This window comes from Crocuta crocuta, unplaced genomic scaffold, assembly GCF_008692635.1.
Source record: "Crocuta crocuta isolate KB4526 unplaced genomic scaffold, BGI_CrCroc_1.0 scaffold35, whole genome shotgun sequence".
In the NCBI taxonomy this organism is placed as follows: domain Eukaryota; kingdom Metazoa; phylum Chordata; class Mammalia; order Carnivora; family Hyaenidae; genus Crocuta; species Crocuta crocuta.
This window is the reverse complement of record NW_027530625.1, coordinates 4,716,033-4,730,226: the sequence shown is the minus strand read 5'-3', so window position 1 is coordinate 4,730,226 and position 14,194 is coordinate 4,716,033. Positions and strand designations below refer to the sequence as shown.

The following is a 14,194-nucleotide window of genomic DNA, read 5'->3' as shown; positions in this document are numbered from 1 at the left end:
GTGGGTACTTTGTGGCTCTGACCTTGGCTCTTTCCCTGCAGGTGATCATCAACCTCTTGTCAAGTTCATCACCACAACGGGTGAGATGGATGGTTACCGTGCTAACCCATCTGGTTCAGGGTCCTGGTGCCCCTTTCTGGCCTGGGGAGGAGCAGGTCTCAGAAAACTCAGGCCCCGATCCTGGAAAGCCACGTTATCTTGCGTGTGCCTCAGTGTCCCCTTCCGTGCAATGGGAGCAGGACTGTTTAGGGCTACATTCTCAGCCTTTCCAGTCAGAGCGTTCTAGTACATACTGGCTGTGTGGCCTTGTGCAAATCCACTTAGCTTTCTCGGCCCAGAAGTCATGTCTGTAAACAGGGGCACAAGAAATCACCTCCCCATGGGGGTGTTTATGAACAGTCCCATGGTAAGTCATTCACCCAGGCCGGGCACAGAGCAAGTTCCTGATAACTATTAGCTTTGTTGTTTTTAAAGGTGACAATCAGGGTCAGGCAGCAACTTGGGACCATGGCTCCTGCTCCCACCCCCACCCCTACCTTCCTAGCCGGGTGCCTCCCGGACTGACCATGCCCCCTCCTCTCTCCCACAGAAAAAGGTGCATTGCATCAACCTGGAGGGCCTCAACTTCCAGCTGGGCCTGTACCTCAGCCCACACTTCCTCCAGGCCTCCAACACCATCGAGCTGGGGCAACAAGGCTTTGTGCAGGTACTGGCCTTGACCTCTGCGCCTGCTCACTCCCAGGATCCTCAGAGCCTTCCTTTCCACCAGTAGTACAGAGCAAGGGTGTGCTGAACTCCCCAGATGGAGGAGGCAGCCGGCTCAGTGCCTGGTGGAGGGGGGGAGACACTGGGTGGACGGTCTTCTCCTCCCCGTTTGCTCCGGGCAGACCCAGGACTGTCCTTAGTGCCAGAGCAGAGCTCCAGAATGAATCTAGCTTATTTCAGGGGCGCCTGGGTGGCTCAGTCGGTTAAGCGTCTGACTTCGGCTCAGGTCATGATCTCTCAGGGGTTCGTGGGTTCGAGCCCCGCGTCGGGCTCTGTGCTGACTGCCAGCTCAGAGCCTGGAGCCTGTTTCAGAGTCTGTGTCTCCCTCTCTCTCCGACCCTCCCCTGCTCACGCTGTCTCTCTCGCTCGCTCTCAGAAATAAATCTAGCTTATTTCACAAGAGCCAAGGGTGATAACGGACCTGCCTCCTCACTCTCCCCTCTCCCTGTAGGTTAGCATGTCCCCATCGATCCCTGAGCTCATGCTCCAGCTGGACAGCTGCCACCTGGATTTGGGGCCTGATGCAGAAACCGTGGAGCTCATCCAGAGCCAGGCACCCAAGGGCAGCTGTGTAAGCCTGCTGGCCCCAGGCCCTGGTGGTGATGTGCGCTTCAGCTTCCTCCTCCGCGGCTACATGGTGCCCACACCCACAACCGGCACCCTCAGCTGCACCATAACCCTGCGCCCGAGGACTTGGTCCCTGGTGAGTGGAGCCTGAGCCAAGCCCAGCTTCAAGGGTGGCTTCAGGTCCAGGGTTTCCAGGAAGGGGTGTGACGGCCCCTGATGTGGGAGCAGCTGGCAAGGGGCAGAACCAGACTGGCGTGTGCCTTCTGGCTACCAAGGGTACTCTTTGTGCCACCATCCCGCCTTCTGTGGGCTCTGCTGAACCCGGGACAGTAGCAGGACTTGCTGCTGCCTCCATCCATCCTTCCATCCTTCATCCCTGTCTTCCATCCATCGTCCCATCCATCCTCCGTTCTGTCCACACTTCCTGTTTTCCATCTACTGCTTCCAAGGATCCTTCCACCATTCATCCTTCATCCCTGTCTTCCATCCACCTTCCTTCCCTCCTTTCTTCCATCCATCCCCTGTCTGGCTTTCCTTCCGTCGTTCATTGTTCCCATCCATCTGCCATCTGTGCATCCGCCCCTCCCTCCCTCCTGTTGTCCACCCACTCCACCAAGTCATCTATCCATCGTCCCACTCTCCCCCCCTGTCATCCAGTCATCAGCTGATACTTCTCGCCATCCCGTCCGTTCATCCACAGTCCCTCCATCATGCCGGCCACACAGCAGCTTCCAACCACCCCACCCCGGAATCCCTACACTCACCCCTCTTTCCATGTAATACAGTCACCAATGCCACTGCGTTAAACAGATCTCAGCAAAAAAGGGGTTAAGATGAAGGACACACAATTCTGATTTTCTCCTTCACCGGCCAGTGGGGGTCTCTGTGCTCAGCCACACAGCTCTGGACGGACGGACACACCCACCCACCCAGGCCCTGGCACACAGAAGGGTCCCCAGGATTAGAAACCTCTCTGGTTGTATAAAGCTAGGAAAGCCTCTGAGGCCACTCCTGAGTGAGCTTCTCCACCCTAGGCCTCTGGGCCGAGCTGGCTCGTTTCTCCCAGGTGTTGACAAAGAGTCACAGGTGCAGGGCAGAGTGACCCCACAATCCTCACGGGAGTCAGGAGCCTCCCAGGGAACATCCCAGTAGGAGCCCAGAGTTGTCCACCCTCCCTCAGTACAGATCTTCCAGCACTTACCCAAAGGCTCCCCACTAGAAAGTGGTGGGCTGGGATCCAAGGCCCCAGGGTGCGTTGTGACAGGCCAGGGTCACAGAGCCAGGGAACAAGCCCAGAAGCTGCCTCCTAATAGACTGTGCTGTCCATTCACCACTCTCTCCTCCTCCTCCAGGAAGTCCACAGGACTATCTCCATGCGTATGAACATCGTCAGCCCTGGCCTGCCTGGTGAGTCTCTCTAGGGTTCCAGTGGCTGAGGCCAGAGAAGGGCCTGATGGATGGCCCAGAGGGGTGTGGCACAGACACAAGCAGGGAGGACCCCGGAAAGAGCAGCGCTGGGAGGAGGGCAGAAGGGTCCCCAGCAGCCCAGAGTAGACCCATGCTGCATCTTCTAGATTGAAAGCCTTTGCTCTGGACTACCCCGTGGACCAGATCCCAGGCATCTGTATCTTCCTAATGTCCACGGTTGCTAGCTGGCCTTGCTGGGGGACGTGGGGGGGAGTCCTGGAATCAAATGAGGCAGAACACACGTTGGGAGGGGGCTGGCCTCACCTTAAGGCCCCCATATGGAGGATGCCCCTTTAGCCCAGCACCCTCCAGGCCCCTTGTTAATTCCCTGTGGGCCCAGGCCCCCACCAGGCAGAAGAGGTCACTGACACTAGGGACAGAAGTCAGGCGCGGGGTCACCTACTGCCTACTGCACCTACTGCCACTCTACGTGGGCCAGGATGGAGCCCCCAACCCCAGTCCATAACTAAGAGAACAGGGCTAATTACCCCACTGCATAGATGCGAGCTCAAAGGTCCAAGAAGCAGCCCGTAGTCACAGGAGGCAGGAGCGTGGAGGGAACGAGGCTTGGGAAAACGCAGGAGCAGAGTGCCCTGGCCCATCACTGCTATGGACCCATACATTCTCCCTAAAAACGCATCTCCATCAGCCCTGGAAGGCAGAGGCATGGCCCTCTGGGTGAACGGTCAGAACAACCGCGGCTTAGTGCCAGGCATGGGTGTGACGAACCCACTTGCTAGATGAGGAGATTGAGGTTCAGAGAAGTCAGGGTCCGTGGCAGAGCTGGGACTGACCTCCCCCCAGCAAATCTGTGCTCCTGGCCTGTACAATAGAGTAGGGGGCCGGGGAGGAGGCTGCACTGCTGACTGCAGCCACCCTTCCCCTGCACGCACAGACAAAGGCCTCGTCCTGCCCGCCGTGCTGGGCATCACCTTTGGCGCCTTCCTCATCGGGGCCCTGCTCACCGCCGCACTCTGGTACATCTACTCGCACACGCGTGAGTATCCCAGGCCCCCGCCGTGAATGCTCAGGACCCCTCCACCACCATGACCTGGGGGAGCCCGGGGGAGCCTCTGGGGGAGCGGGGAGCCCCGGCCGGGGCCCTGACCTCCGCCCCTGCCCCCAGGTCCCCCCGGCAAGCGGGAGCCCGTGGTGGCGGTGGCCGCCCCGGCCTCCTCAGAAAGCAGTAGCACCAACCACAGCATCGGGAGCACCCAGAGCACCCCCTGCTCCACCAGCAGCATGGCGTAGTGCCCCGCCCGGAGACCTGGGGGCCCCCGAGCCAGCCCTCGCCCAGCAAGAGACACTGAGCAGCCACCAGCTGGGAACCACTGGCCACGGACTTCTCCCGGGATCCCAAGGCCTGCACTTGACCAAGGATGGACCATGCCCTCTGCACCCACCCCTGCTGCCTCCCTCCCAGAGGCCTGCTGCCAGCGGGGGCGCCGGCTTGGAACAGCTTGGGGTCCCCCCACCCCACCGAACCTTCAAACCCAGTGGGCCTGGAGTACGGCTGCCTAGGACCACGGAGAGAGAGACCACTGCCCTCTAAGCCCACGCTGTTGTAGAAACCGAGTCCCTGTAATTTTAACCCGGATCCAGCACTTGGCGACCTGGGCTGGGTGGGAGGGGAGAAACAGACTCAGCCCGGCCAGCCTGGAGCCACCCAGACCTGCTCCCGGCGGCCTCCACACCTGGACTGGCACTACTCTGGCACAGAAAAGAGAAGCCTAAGGGTGCCCAGCCTGGGAACAGGGGAGCCTAGCTCCTCCCTGCAACTGTCACATGGAGACCCCTCCCCCCTGCCCCGGGGCAGGCATTAGATGGGGAGAGGCCCAACGGTCTGGCCTGGACCCACCCCTGTATACTCACCACCAATAAATTAGACCATGAAATGAGTGCTGGGCTGAGCAAAGGGGCGGGAAACCTAAAACGGGTGGAGGAGGGGCAGCTCCGGGTTCAAATCCTGCACCTGGCACTTAACTGGCTGTGGGACTATGGGCATGTCCCATGGCTTTAAGCCAGCCACGCTCCCTCATCTGTAACAAGGGCACTGTGGGAAGGTCTCCAAAGCTTGGCCTGTGGCCAGTGAACATCAATCCAGTGTTCTCATTTCAGACAGGCCACCTACCTGGGGCTCAGAGGGAGGGAGGGAGGGAGGGGCTCATACCAGGCCAGCGCGGGCTCCTACACAATCCAGTTCCTGTACCAGCTGCAGCCCCCAGGCCCCTGTTGTGTGCTGAGGGAACTAGAAATCAAGAGGCAAACATTTTGCCATTTCCTTAAAAAAGTTAAAGGCTTTAATGGACTCCAGCCATTCTCTGTCCCTAGGAGACCCCAGTGCAGGGGCCTCCTTTTTCCCAGAAGGCCACTAGGAGGAGGAAAGCTATCAACCAGCACCCAGTAGGACCCCAGGCCTGGCCAGGCAGCTTGAGGCAGGAAGCAGGCAGGGGGGGGAAGGGAGGTGGGCTGTGTGGTCAGGCCTAACCCGGATCGCAGGACAACCAGGAAGCCCTCTGGCTGTCTCAGGCAGGAGGAAGAAGAGGCCAGAGGCACCCGACGCTCAGACACAGAGGATGGCCCATCTCTGCCTCCCACCTCCGGCGCTCTATCTTGCCGCCCAAAGCCTGAGTCCTCGGGCCAGTCGAGGCAACCAGAAAAGCAAAACCTAAAGGCACCTCACGTAGCAGTTCACGGAGAGACGCAGGGCAGGCGTGGGGGACGCCCCACTTCCAACCCCACTGCCTGGGCTACTGGGACAGGCTGGGCTCCAGCAGCTTCAGGACGCCACCCACCAGGTGCAGGCTGCCTGTGACCAGCACGTGGATGGCAGCAGCCTCACGGAGCACGTCGGCCCCGCTGCCTGCCACAGCATGGGCGAGGAGACCCTGTGGGGGATCGGGTGGCTGAAACACAGGGTCCCGGCCTTGGCTGATCCACTGCAGGGCATGGGAGATGCAGCTGAAGACGAGGGAGCTGGCGGCACTATGGGCTTCGGGTGGGTGGGGAGCCACCAGCAGAGATGCGGGCGCTCCGGGCTCCAGGCCGGCCTGCTCCTCCTCCAGGCGGCTCCAGTGCTCCTGGTGCGTGAGGCAGCGGAGCAACACCTGGTCCAAGGTCACCATGAAGTTCTGCTGGTCTGCCGGGCACCAGGATGGGCACATCAGCGAGGGGGCCAGACATGGGGGTGGACAAGGGAGACGTGCTGTGCACACCTGCTGCACGCCAGGCCCCGTGCACGCCTCATGGGTCCTCATGCTGGGCAATGCCAGGAGCAAACTAAGGGGCAGAAGGGTTCCGGGACCTGCCCACCGTCCCAGAGCCGAGAGGATGCAGGGTCGGGCGGTTTCCCTGAAGAGCTGGGGCTCTGCCCCCGAGCGCATCTCCCCACCCTAGTCTGGTTGCCTTTATCTGTAAAGCAGGCTCCATCACGGGGGTCAGCACAAGTAGAAATGCAGATTCCTGAACTCTCCCCGGCAGTCTCATGCTGGGGCTCTGTGCTTTTTTTACACCATTCCCATTTGGTTTTGAACGTGACCCACAGGACTCACATAGGTGTGTCCGCCTACCTGGAACAGCATCTTCCTAAGACAGTACCCACCCTTCATATGAGGTGCACATACATTTTCTACTTTGTTAAAAAAAAAAAAAAAAGGCCGTTTTACACCCACTGAATTGACTGTAAAACCGGCGGTGGCTTGCACCCTGCATTTTGAAAACGGATCTCCCCAAGAATTCTTTTTCGGTACTGTGGACACAATAACCAAAATGTACCAAAGATGGTTTACATCTAGCTCCTACCCAGGACCTCCAGTTCAGAAGCCCCCACTGTCCCCAACAGAGCAGTCCACGTAAGGGCCTTCAGCAGCGAAACGCCCCCTGCCCCCTCTCAGGGACCGTGCCTGTCACCTCTTTACCTGCATTGCCAGCAGTTGAGACCTCTGTCAGGTTAGGGCAGAAAACGGCATAGTCAAACTGACAGGGCTGGAAGGTCAAGAGGAAAAACTTGGCGTCAGAGCCCTGAGAGGGTGCCCGACCACCAGCTCCCGGACCCCACGCATCCCCATCTCTGGAGATGCCCTCGCCCCCGCTGAACCGATGTGATGCTGTGTAAACCCAGGCAGAGCACTCCAGTGGTCCATCTACCTCAATATCGCCTGCAGGCCTGTGGCCTGGGCGGTAGGACCCCACTGTACAGATGGGGAAACAGAGGCGGGGGACTTGCTTAAGATCACCCAGCTACTGGGTGGGCCTCAAGTCCAGGGATGGGGAAAGGCTCGGTCTACATAGTGAGAGAGGTGATCAGCTTCAGCCTCCTGGTCTGTGAAACCGGAAGCGACCCCTAGGAACTGCTTCAGCCCTGAGCCTAGGGCAGCCTCAACTTCCCTGAGCAGAGCAGGGACCCCACCATGTCCGACAGCCCGGACACTCCTTAAACCAAACTCCGTAAGCACGTAACCTTAGTAGCACCCCTGTTTTCTGAAAACGCAAACTGAACGAAGCCCAGTGAAATGCCACTCTTGTCCAGAGTCACACGCTAATGTCTGAAGAGCCACGACAAGTGAGTCCAGAGCTTACACCTCGGGCCACTACCTCGTCCTTCGTCTAACTCTGGGCTTCAGTCTGACCCCGGAGGAGGGCAGTGACCTGGGACTAGACTTGGCTACGTGTAGGTGCTCAGTTCAATTCAGAGGAGCCTCAATTTATAGTTGAAGAAATACAGGCTCAGGGACGAAGGCAGCACTGGGGGATGTGACAGCCAGAAGGAGGGCTGGTNGACAGGATCCCGGTCCCCCGTGGAGTTAAAAAGCAGGACGCGCACCTCAGGCCCGCTGGGAGGGCGGGGAGGAGGCGGGTCAGAGAGAGGCACCTCCCATGCTTCTCCTCCCCATCCTTCCTCCAAAAACTTCCCCTCCGCCCTCCGGATCCAGTCCCAACAGCATCCCGAGGCCCCGCCCATCTACCCCACCTACTGGCCCAGTCTAGACCCTGAGGCCCCGCCCCCCTACTGGCCCCGCCTCACCCTTCCCCCTCAGGCCTCGCCTCTGCGGGGAAGCTCACCGGCCCGGCCTCGGGTGGCGGTGTAGCGCCTGGCAGAACCAGCGCACGCAGGCCTGCATGCTGCTGGCGGTGTGCGCGCCGTCCAGGTACCAGGTGAGGGGCCCGCGCCGCAGCACCTGCGTCCGGCCCAGCCACTCCGTGTCCCGAAGCCCTGGAGGGGGCAAGGCAGCCGTCTCCCACCCTAATCCTCGCACACACCACCCACCAGCAGTGCCCGGCTGCTCAGAGGGCGCAGCTGACGAGCCGAGGAGCCTCTTCTTAGATTTAGGCGCCATTCCCTGGGATCAGCTCTTGGGCTGCCTCATCGGATGGAATCTTCCAGGCAGACCTGAGAGGGGGCTACCCTATATTAGTCACATAGTACATGGAGGCAGAGAGCCAGCCCATCGAACAAGTGTGCTGGGATGTGATCTGCCTAGCTCCAGGACCGTCACGGCCCTGACACCGGGCCTGGCACACAGTGGGCACACTGGAATCATCTGCAAACAGGGTTTTGCTGCTATGAACATCTACTATGTGCGGAAAGTTTTGGGGGAAGCAAGAAGCCTGACAATATCCCCATTCAAGAACCTCCTGGTCTTGGGGCGCCTGGGTGGCAGGTGGTTGAGCCTCCGACTTCGGCTCAGATCATGATCTCCCTGTGAGTTCGAGCCCCATGGGGGGGGGGTTCTGTGCTGAGAGCTCAGAGCCTAGAGCCTGCTTCTGATTCTGGGTCTCCCTTTCTCTCCACCCCTCCCCCACTCGTGCTGTATCTCTCTCCCCCAAAAATAAACATTAAAAAAAAATTTATAAAAAGAACCTCACGGTCTTATGGGGATGATGCCAAGGACGACACCAAGAGCAGCTACCACTGGCCGGGGACTATATCCCAAACCCGACAGGCCCTGGCCTCAGCCCCCTGCTGATGGCACCTCGCAGTGGGCCCCATCATCCCATCATGTGGCAGGTGGGAAGATGAACTCAAGGTCAGGGACGCTTACGGACTTCCGAATCCTTTGTCCTGGGCACCATCTCAAATTGCCCCCATCTCTCAAACAGCAAACACACATCTGGAGGGGCCTGGCTGAGTGGGAAGGTCCAACTCACCATGCCGCATGTGGTTCGTGGGCTGGAACACGGGTGCCAGGGGCATCTGCCGCAAGAGACTGGGCCTGGACACCTTCAGCTCCCCGAGGCCTGGACAGGGGGTGGGGGGGGAGAGGGAGGGCCTGCTGCGTGGCACTGCGTATGTACTGGACCTTCGGAGGCAGTCTCCAACCTGTCCCCTACCCACGAGCCCACCCGTCCAGCCACCATCCGCCTGCCTACCCTGGTGGTCCTTCTGCTGCAGCCAACAGCGAGCCAGCTGCAAGGCCAAGGCGGCATTGGACCGCTGGTGCTCTCCCTCCAGGCCCAGGGTCAGCGGAGGCCCCCCTTCCTCCAGAGCTTCCAGCGGTGGGCACAGGTAGAGAGGACACTGCAAGGAGATGGGCAACCGCCGGTCCAGGGAGCTGCTGCAGCTGCCTCGGCTGGGAAGCCCTCCTTGACACTGGCGGCACCCCCCCAACTTTCCCCGTCCACCAGGACCCACCAAGCCCTGTTCCTTGAAGAACCCAGAAGTGCTCCAGCTGGACGAGCAGCTGCCCCTCACTGCACAGACGGGCAAACTGAAGCCCAAGAGGATAAAGTGCCTCCCCAGTCAGCTGCCACTCCCGCCCAGGTGCCTCCAGACTCACTGAGATCTGCTGGGCACGGTCCCTCAGCACTGCCAGGGGACCGTCAGGCTGGAGCACGGTGAAGGCGGGGACGCCACGCTGTGGAGGGGAGGGGCGAGACAAGCTGCTGAGGGTCCTCTATCTATGGGCAGCTCAATTTGGCCTCTGTCCAGAGGGGTTCCCCTCAAGGGGACAGGAGGCCAGGGGCAGGGCTCTTCCTCCAGTGACACAGAGAGCCCCATTGATGCCCAGACTTTATCCTGAGTCAAGACACACTTCCCTGCCCCTGCCCCACTTCCCGGAGCCTTGAGAGCCAAGCCCAGATCATCCATGTCCCTCCCCTCCCCAGGCCTGCCTGCTCACCTTGAAGATGCCCCCTTTCTGCCAGGCGATCTTCTCCACCGTGTCCCCCAGAATGCTGGTGTGGTCGAGGCCCAGAGAGGAGATGCCACATACCACAGGCTTCCTGAGGAAGATAGAAGGGCCATGACCGGGGCTCATGGCTGCCGTCCTTCTCCCCAAGCAGCTGCCCTCACCTGATGACGTTGGTGCAGTCGTAAGCGCCACCAATGCCCACTTCCACCACTGCCAGGTCTACCTGCAGAGGAACAGACAGCACGTCAGGGACCTGGGGCAGCCAGCCTGCTGAGATCCCCCTCCCCTAGGGCCTCAGACACCGGATTCCGGGGGTCGGGGGAGAACATGCCTTCTCTTGGAGGAAGACATGGAAGGCCATGAGCGTGAGGAAGCGGAAGTAGGCGGGCATGGAGACACAGCTGCTGCTGTCCTGCGGACGAGAACGTGTCAGCCCGGGACCCTGCCACCTCTGCTCTGGGGAGACGGGGTCCTGGGGCATACAACACTCTCCGGGTCTCTCCGGCACCCCCTCCCTTGCCCACCCGCCTACCTACCCACCCACCAGCCCTCCTGCATGGGCACCTTGCTCTCCTCCAGCCGGTGGTAGAGGTGCCAGAAGTGCTTGGTGAAGAGCTCAGGGCTTATGGGCCGCCCGTTGATGCGGATCCGCTCCCGCACCTGCACCAGGTGGGGAGAGCTGCCGGGACACCTGTCGTCATCAGGACTCCCTTCCCGAGCCCCTCACACCTGTCTTCAGAGACCCAGATCTGACCGGGTCACTGCCCTGCTGATAATCCTGCTAGGACCTCCCTCTGCCCGCCAGAGTCCCAGGCTCCTCACCCGGCCTCCCAGGCCCTGGGGGAGGCTGATGCCACCGGCCTGTGTGTCACCCCTCCCACATCCCAACAGTTCCCTGGGCCCCAGCCCCTCTGGCCTATTTTGAGTTCCTCCAGCCCTCCCCCTTCCCTCCACAGGTCGTGACTGAGATGGCGCCTCCTTCAGAAAGGAAAAAGGACCCCCATGACCTGGCTGATCAGACACGGGCTCAGGGCTCCCACAGCTCCCTGTGCTCTACCCACCACGCACCCAGCAGTCACTCTGCTGACATCTGTCCCCATAATGTCCATCCTCCGGCCCTCACGGGCAAGGTCCCATCTGGGTGCTCAATCTGCGTCCCCAGGCCGGCCCATGAGGCTACATGGGCCAAAGTCAAAGGCTGGGGTTGGCACCCCAAATATTATTTTAAATTTTTTAAATGTTTATTTTTGAGAAAGAGAGAGAGGCAGACTGCAAGTGGAGGAGGGTCAGAGAGGGAGATACAGAATCGGAAACAGACTCCAGGCTCTGAGCTGTCGGCACAGAGCTTGACACAGGGCTCGAACCCACAAACTGTGAGATCATGACCTGAGCTGAAGTCAGTCGCTTAACTAAGCCATCCAGATGCCCAAAAATTATTTTAGAAGAGAGACTGTCAGCTCATATCTGAATCTTCCAAGCCTCTCTCATATTATGAGCCCTTCTCTGTGTTTCTTTATTTAAACAAAGAACCGTGGAAAGAAAATATGGCCTGAAATGACCTCAATCAACTAATTTCAGATGCTTATAGGATGTCACTTGATGGAACCGGTAAAATAAAAGGAAGCAAAAATCTTAAGTGCCCCCAACCCAAGGAGCAAATTCTGAGCAATTAAGCATCACATTAATCCCACTGTTTTCCAGGTGACCAGCTAAGGAGGGGCACGTGCAGCTCAGGGAAGAGGGACCCATGTCTGGTCCACACCCCATCCTCTGAGTGAGTTTGGGTGCCTGAGTGCAAACACGAGGAGGTGCTACCTCAAGGGCAAAGCAGCAGCTGAGGCAGGCCGAGCAGAAGGGAATCTGCAGCTCGGACTTCAGAAATTACATCACTTATACCCTTCCAAGCCAGGTTTTCTGCTCCTTACTACAAAAGACATCTGAATTGATAAATACTTCTCTGTGATTTAAAAGCTGTACATGGAAGGGCGCCTAGGCGGCTCAGTCGGCTAAGCATCTGACTTCGGCTCAGGTCATGATCTCATGGTTCATGAGTTCGAGCCCCGCGTTGGGCTCTGTGCTGACAGCGCAGAGCCTGGAGCCTGCTTCGAAGTCTGTGTCTCCCTCTCTCTCTCTCTCTCTGTGCCGCCCACCACCCCCAACCCGCCCGTTCACGCTCTGTCTCTCAAAAATAAATATTGAAAAAAATGTTTTTAATAAATAAAAGCTGTACATGGAAGCTAAGTTAATAAAGATATGTGACAAACCTATGTATTTCGTTTACACGTTCAAGTCCCCGCCCCCTCTCCCAAATTTGTTTCACCATGAAAATTAAAGACTGCCGTAAACTTAGGACAATATGTTAAATGCTAATGGAATGTAGAATGGTCCGTGAATAAACACTGGCCAGAGAGACAGGAAGCCAAGCTCCTGCCAGCTGGTTCCAGAGCCCCAACCCCAGAGAGCTAAGGGATCCCACATTTCTCCACACCTCAGTACCTAAAGAATCCTGTCTTCAGGCCATAGCTTCGGAGAATACGTTCAGTAAAGGCACAAGTGGAACCCTAGAAAGAAAAGGTCTCGTTTCGGCAGGCTGGACCCTACCACCCCATCAAGTACATAGCTGGACCCCTGAGGCCTCTCTCTCACCTTCCCCTTGGTCCCAGTGACATGAATAATGTTCAGCTGGTCCAAGTCTTCCACCTGAGACATGCAGACAACCANTGGGGGTGGGGGCGGGGGCGGGGGAGGGTCACAGGCCCTGCCCACCTTACCTGCAGCCCACTCCGTGCCAAGTACAGCTTCATGGCTTCCAGCTGTGTTTGAGGGTCACCGCGCTGGCGCTTTACCTGCTCCAGGTAGCCAGCATTGGTCTGCAGGGTGTTCAGTGTGCGCACGGCATCCTGCCAACCAGAGTCCCCAGGTCGCGGCTTAAGACTAACCAGGGGTCCACAGGAACAGAGGGACCCCACGGCATCGGTGGCCACGCCGGAACACCAAGTCTACCAGGGCCAGCCCTGTTGCCCTCGCCTAGAGGTTAGGCACGTGTGGGAGAGAAGTGGCATCTTTCCAGCTCTGGCAGAGATGGGAGCCTGAGGCCTTTCAGCCCCACCCGAGAATGTCAGGCAAAGCAGGTTCTTTGACTAACGGGAGAAGCCTTGCTTCGCGTTCCGAGTCCGGCTTCGCAGCCTACACCGGGGCCTTTGCCCTCATTCCCTCCAATGAAGTCCACTTCATTGGTCCCTAAATTGAGGGGGGGAGGGGTGTGAGGGGATTCAGGAGCAGAACCAAAGAAGGCTGGGTTCTCAGAACTAGAGGAATTAGAAGCAGGAATCCCTGGGGGCTTCCATGCCCAATCCTGAGGACTGGGGTGTCACATTCTGACCCAAAGAAGAGCTGCCTTGGGGCGCCTGGGTGGCTTAGTCGGTTAAGCGTCCGACTTTCACTTAGGTCATGATCTCGCGGTTCGTGGGTTCGAGCCCCGCGTCGGGCTCTGTGCTGACAGCCAGCTCAGAGCCTGGAGCCTGTTTCAGAGTCTGTGTCTCCCTCTCTCTCTGACCCTCCCCTGCTCACGCTGTCTCTCTCTCTCTCTCCTAGAAATAAATATTTTTTAAAAAAAAACAAAGAAGAGCTGCCTTAAGCACCCAGGTGGAGAAGAGAAGGAACCCCGAAGGAAGAAAGGGTATGCCGGGGCTCACCCGGCCAGGAAGGTGGCTGGTCCAGCTTCAGGAGAGTCTACGCTGGGGGTTGAGAGTGGAGATGCTATTTATTTCCCCTTGGGACTTCAAAAGCTAGTTAGAGGCTCTGCACCCATTAAACTGTATCACCTGCCAGACAGGCATCAAGTGTGATCTGTGGAAATGGACCCACGCAACAGAGCCAGGTGGAAATTTTCCTTTTCCCAGGTTCTTGCCCCCAGCACTGCCCCTGATTCCTGCTTGCCCTCCAATTCCAGGCACCTGGATCTTCATCTGGCTTCTGGAGACTCCAACCCCAGATCTAAACTCCTGAATCTCTTGGGGCGCCTGACTGGCTCAGTCTGGAGAGCATGCGACTCTTGACCTAGGGATCATGAGTTCGAGCTTCACGTTGGGTGTAGAGATTTCTTAAATAAACAACTCTTCCCCCTGTCACTGGGAGCCTCTTTCAGGCTCCAAGGCAGGAATTCAGCCTCAGAGGCCCCAGAACGCGCGGCCCAGGCCCAACTTCCGGGTCCCTGTCCCCACCCCCGGGCTCTAGGATGTCCCCGCCCCCGAGTCCCTCACAGA

General features: G+C 58.7%; 2 protein-coding genes across 3 annotated transcripts in view; one reads left to right on the top strand and one right to left on the bottom strand.

Moving 5' to 3' along the window:
- ENG (endoglin) overlaps positions 1 to 4,698 on the top strand; it is a 32,639-nt gene extending 27,941 nt beyond the window's left edge. For both annotated transcript variants that reach the window (XM_077768284.1, XM_077768283.1), the window contains exons 10-15: positions 42 to 80; positions 590 to 706; positions 1,217 to 1,468; positions 2,685 to 2,739; positions 3,695 to 3,796; positions 3,926 to 4,698. In XM_077768284.1, coding sequence (XP_077624410.1) covers positions 42 to 80; positions 590 to 706; positions 1,217 to 1,468; positions 2,685 to 2,739; positions 3,695 to 3,796; positions 3,926 to 4,050 — 690 coding nt within the window. In that variant the 3' untranslated portion in view covers positions 4,051 to 4,698. The remainder of the gene's footprint in view (positions 1 to 41; positions 81 to 589; positions 707 to 1,216; positions 1,469 to 2,684; positions 2,740 to 3,694; positions 3,797 to 3,925) is intronic.
- Positions 4,699 to 5,076: 378 nt separating this feature from the next.
- FPGS (folylpolyglutamate synthase) overlaps positions 5,077 to 14,194 on the bottom strand; it is a 16,460-nt gene continuing 7,342 nt past the window's right edge. The window contains exons 2-15 of the mRNA XM_077768275.1: positions 12,701 to 12,829; positions 12,576 to 12,629; positions 12,426 to 12,490; positions 10,494 to 10,608; positions 10,261 to 10,341; positions 10,091 to 10,152; positions 9,918 to 10,020; positions 9,576 to 9,653; positions 9,169 to 9,316; positions 8,947 to 9,036; positions 7,861 to 8,011; positions 7,580 to 7,631; positions 6,717 to 6,804; positions 5,077 to 5,938 (exon numbers count right to left, since the gene is read on the bottom strand). Coding sequence (XP_077624401.1) covers positions 5,550 to 5,938; positions 6,717 to 6,804; positions 7,580 to 7,631; positions 7,861 to 8,011; positions 8,947 to 9,036; positions 9,169 to 9,316; positions 9,576 to 9,653; positions 9,918 to 10,020; positions 10,091 to 10,152; positions 10,261 to 10,341; positions 10,494 to 10,608; positions 12,426 to 12,490; positions 12,576 to 12,629; positions 12,701 to 12,829 — 1,605 coding nt within the window. The 3' untranslated portion in view covers positions 5,077 to 5,549. The remainder of the gene's footprint in view (positions 5,939 to 6,716; positions 6,805 to 7,579; positions 7,632 to 7,860; positions 8,012 to 8,946; positions 9,037 to 9,168; positions 9,317 to 9,575; positions 9,654 to 9,917; positions 10,021 to 10,090; positions 10,153 to 10,260; positions 10,342 to 10,493; positions 10,609 to 12,425; positions 12,491 to 12,575; positions 12,630 to 12,700; positions 12,830 to 14,194) is intronic.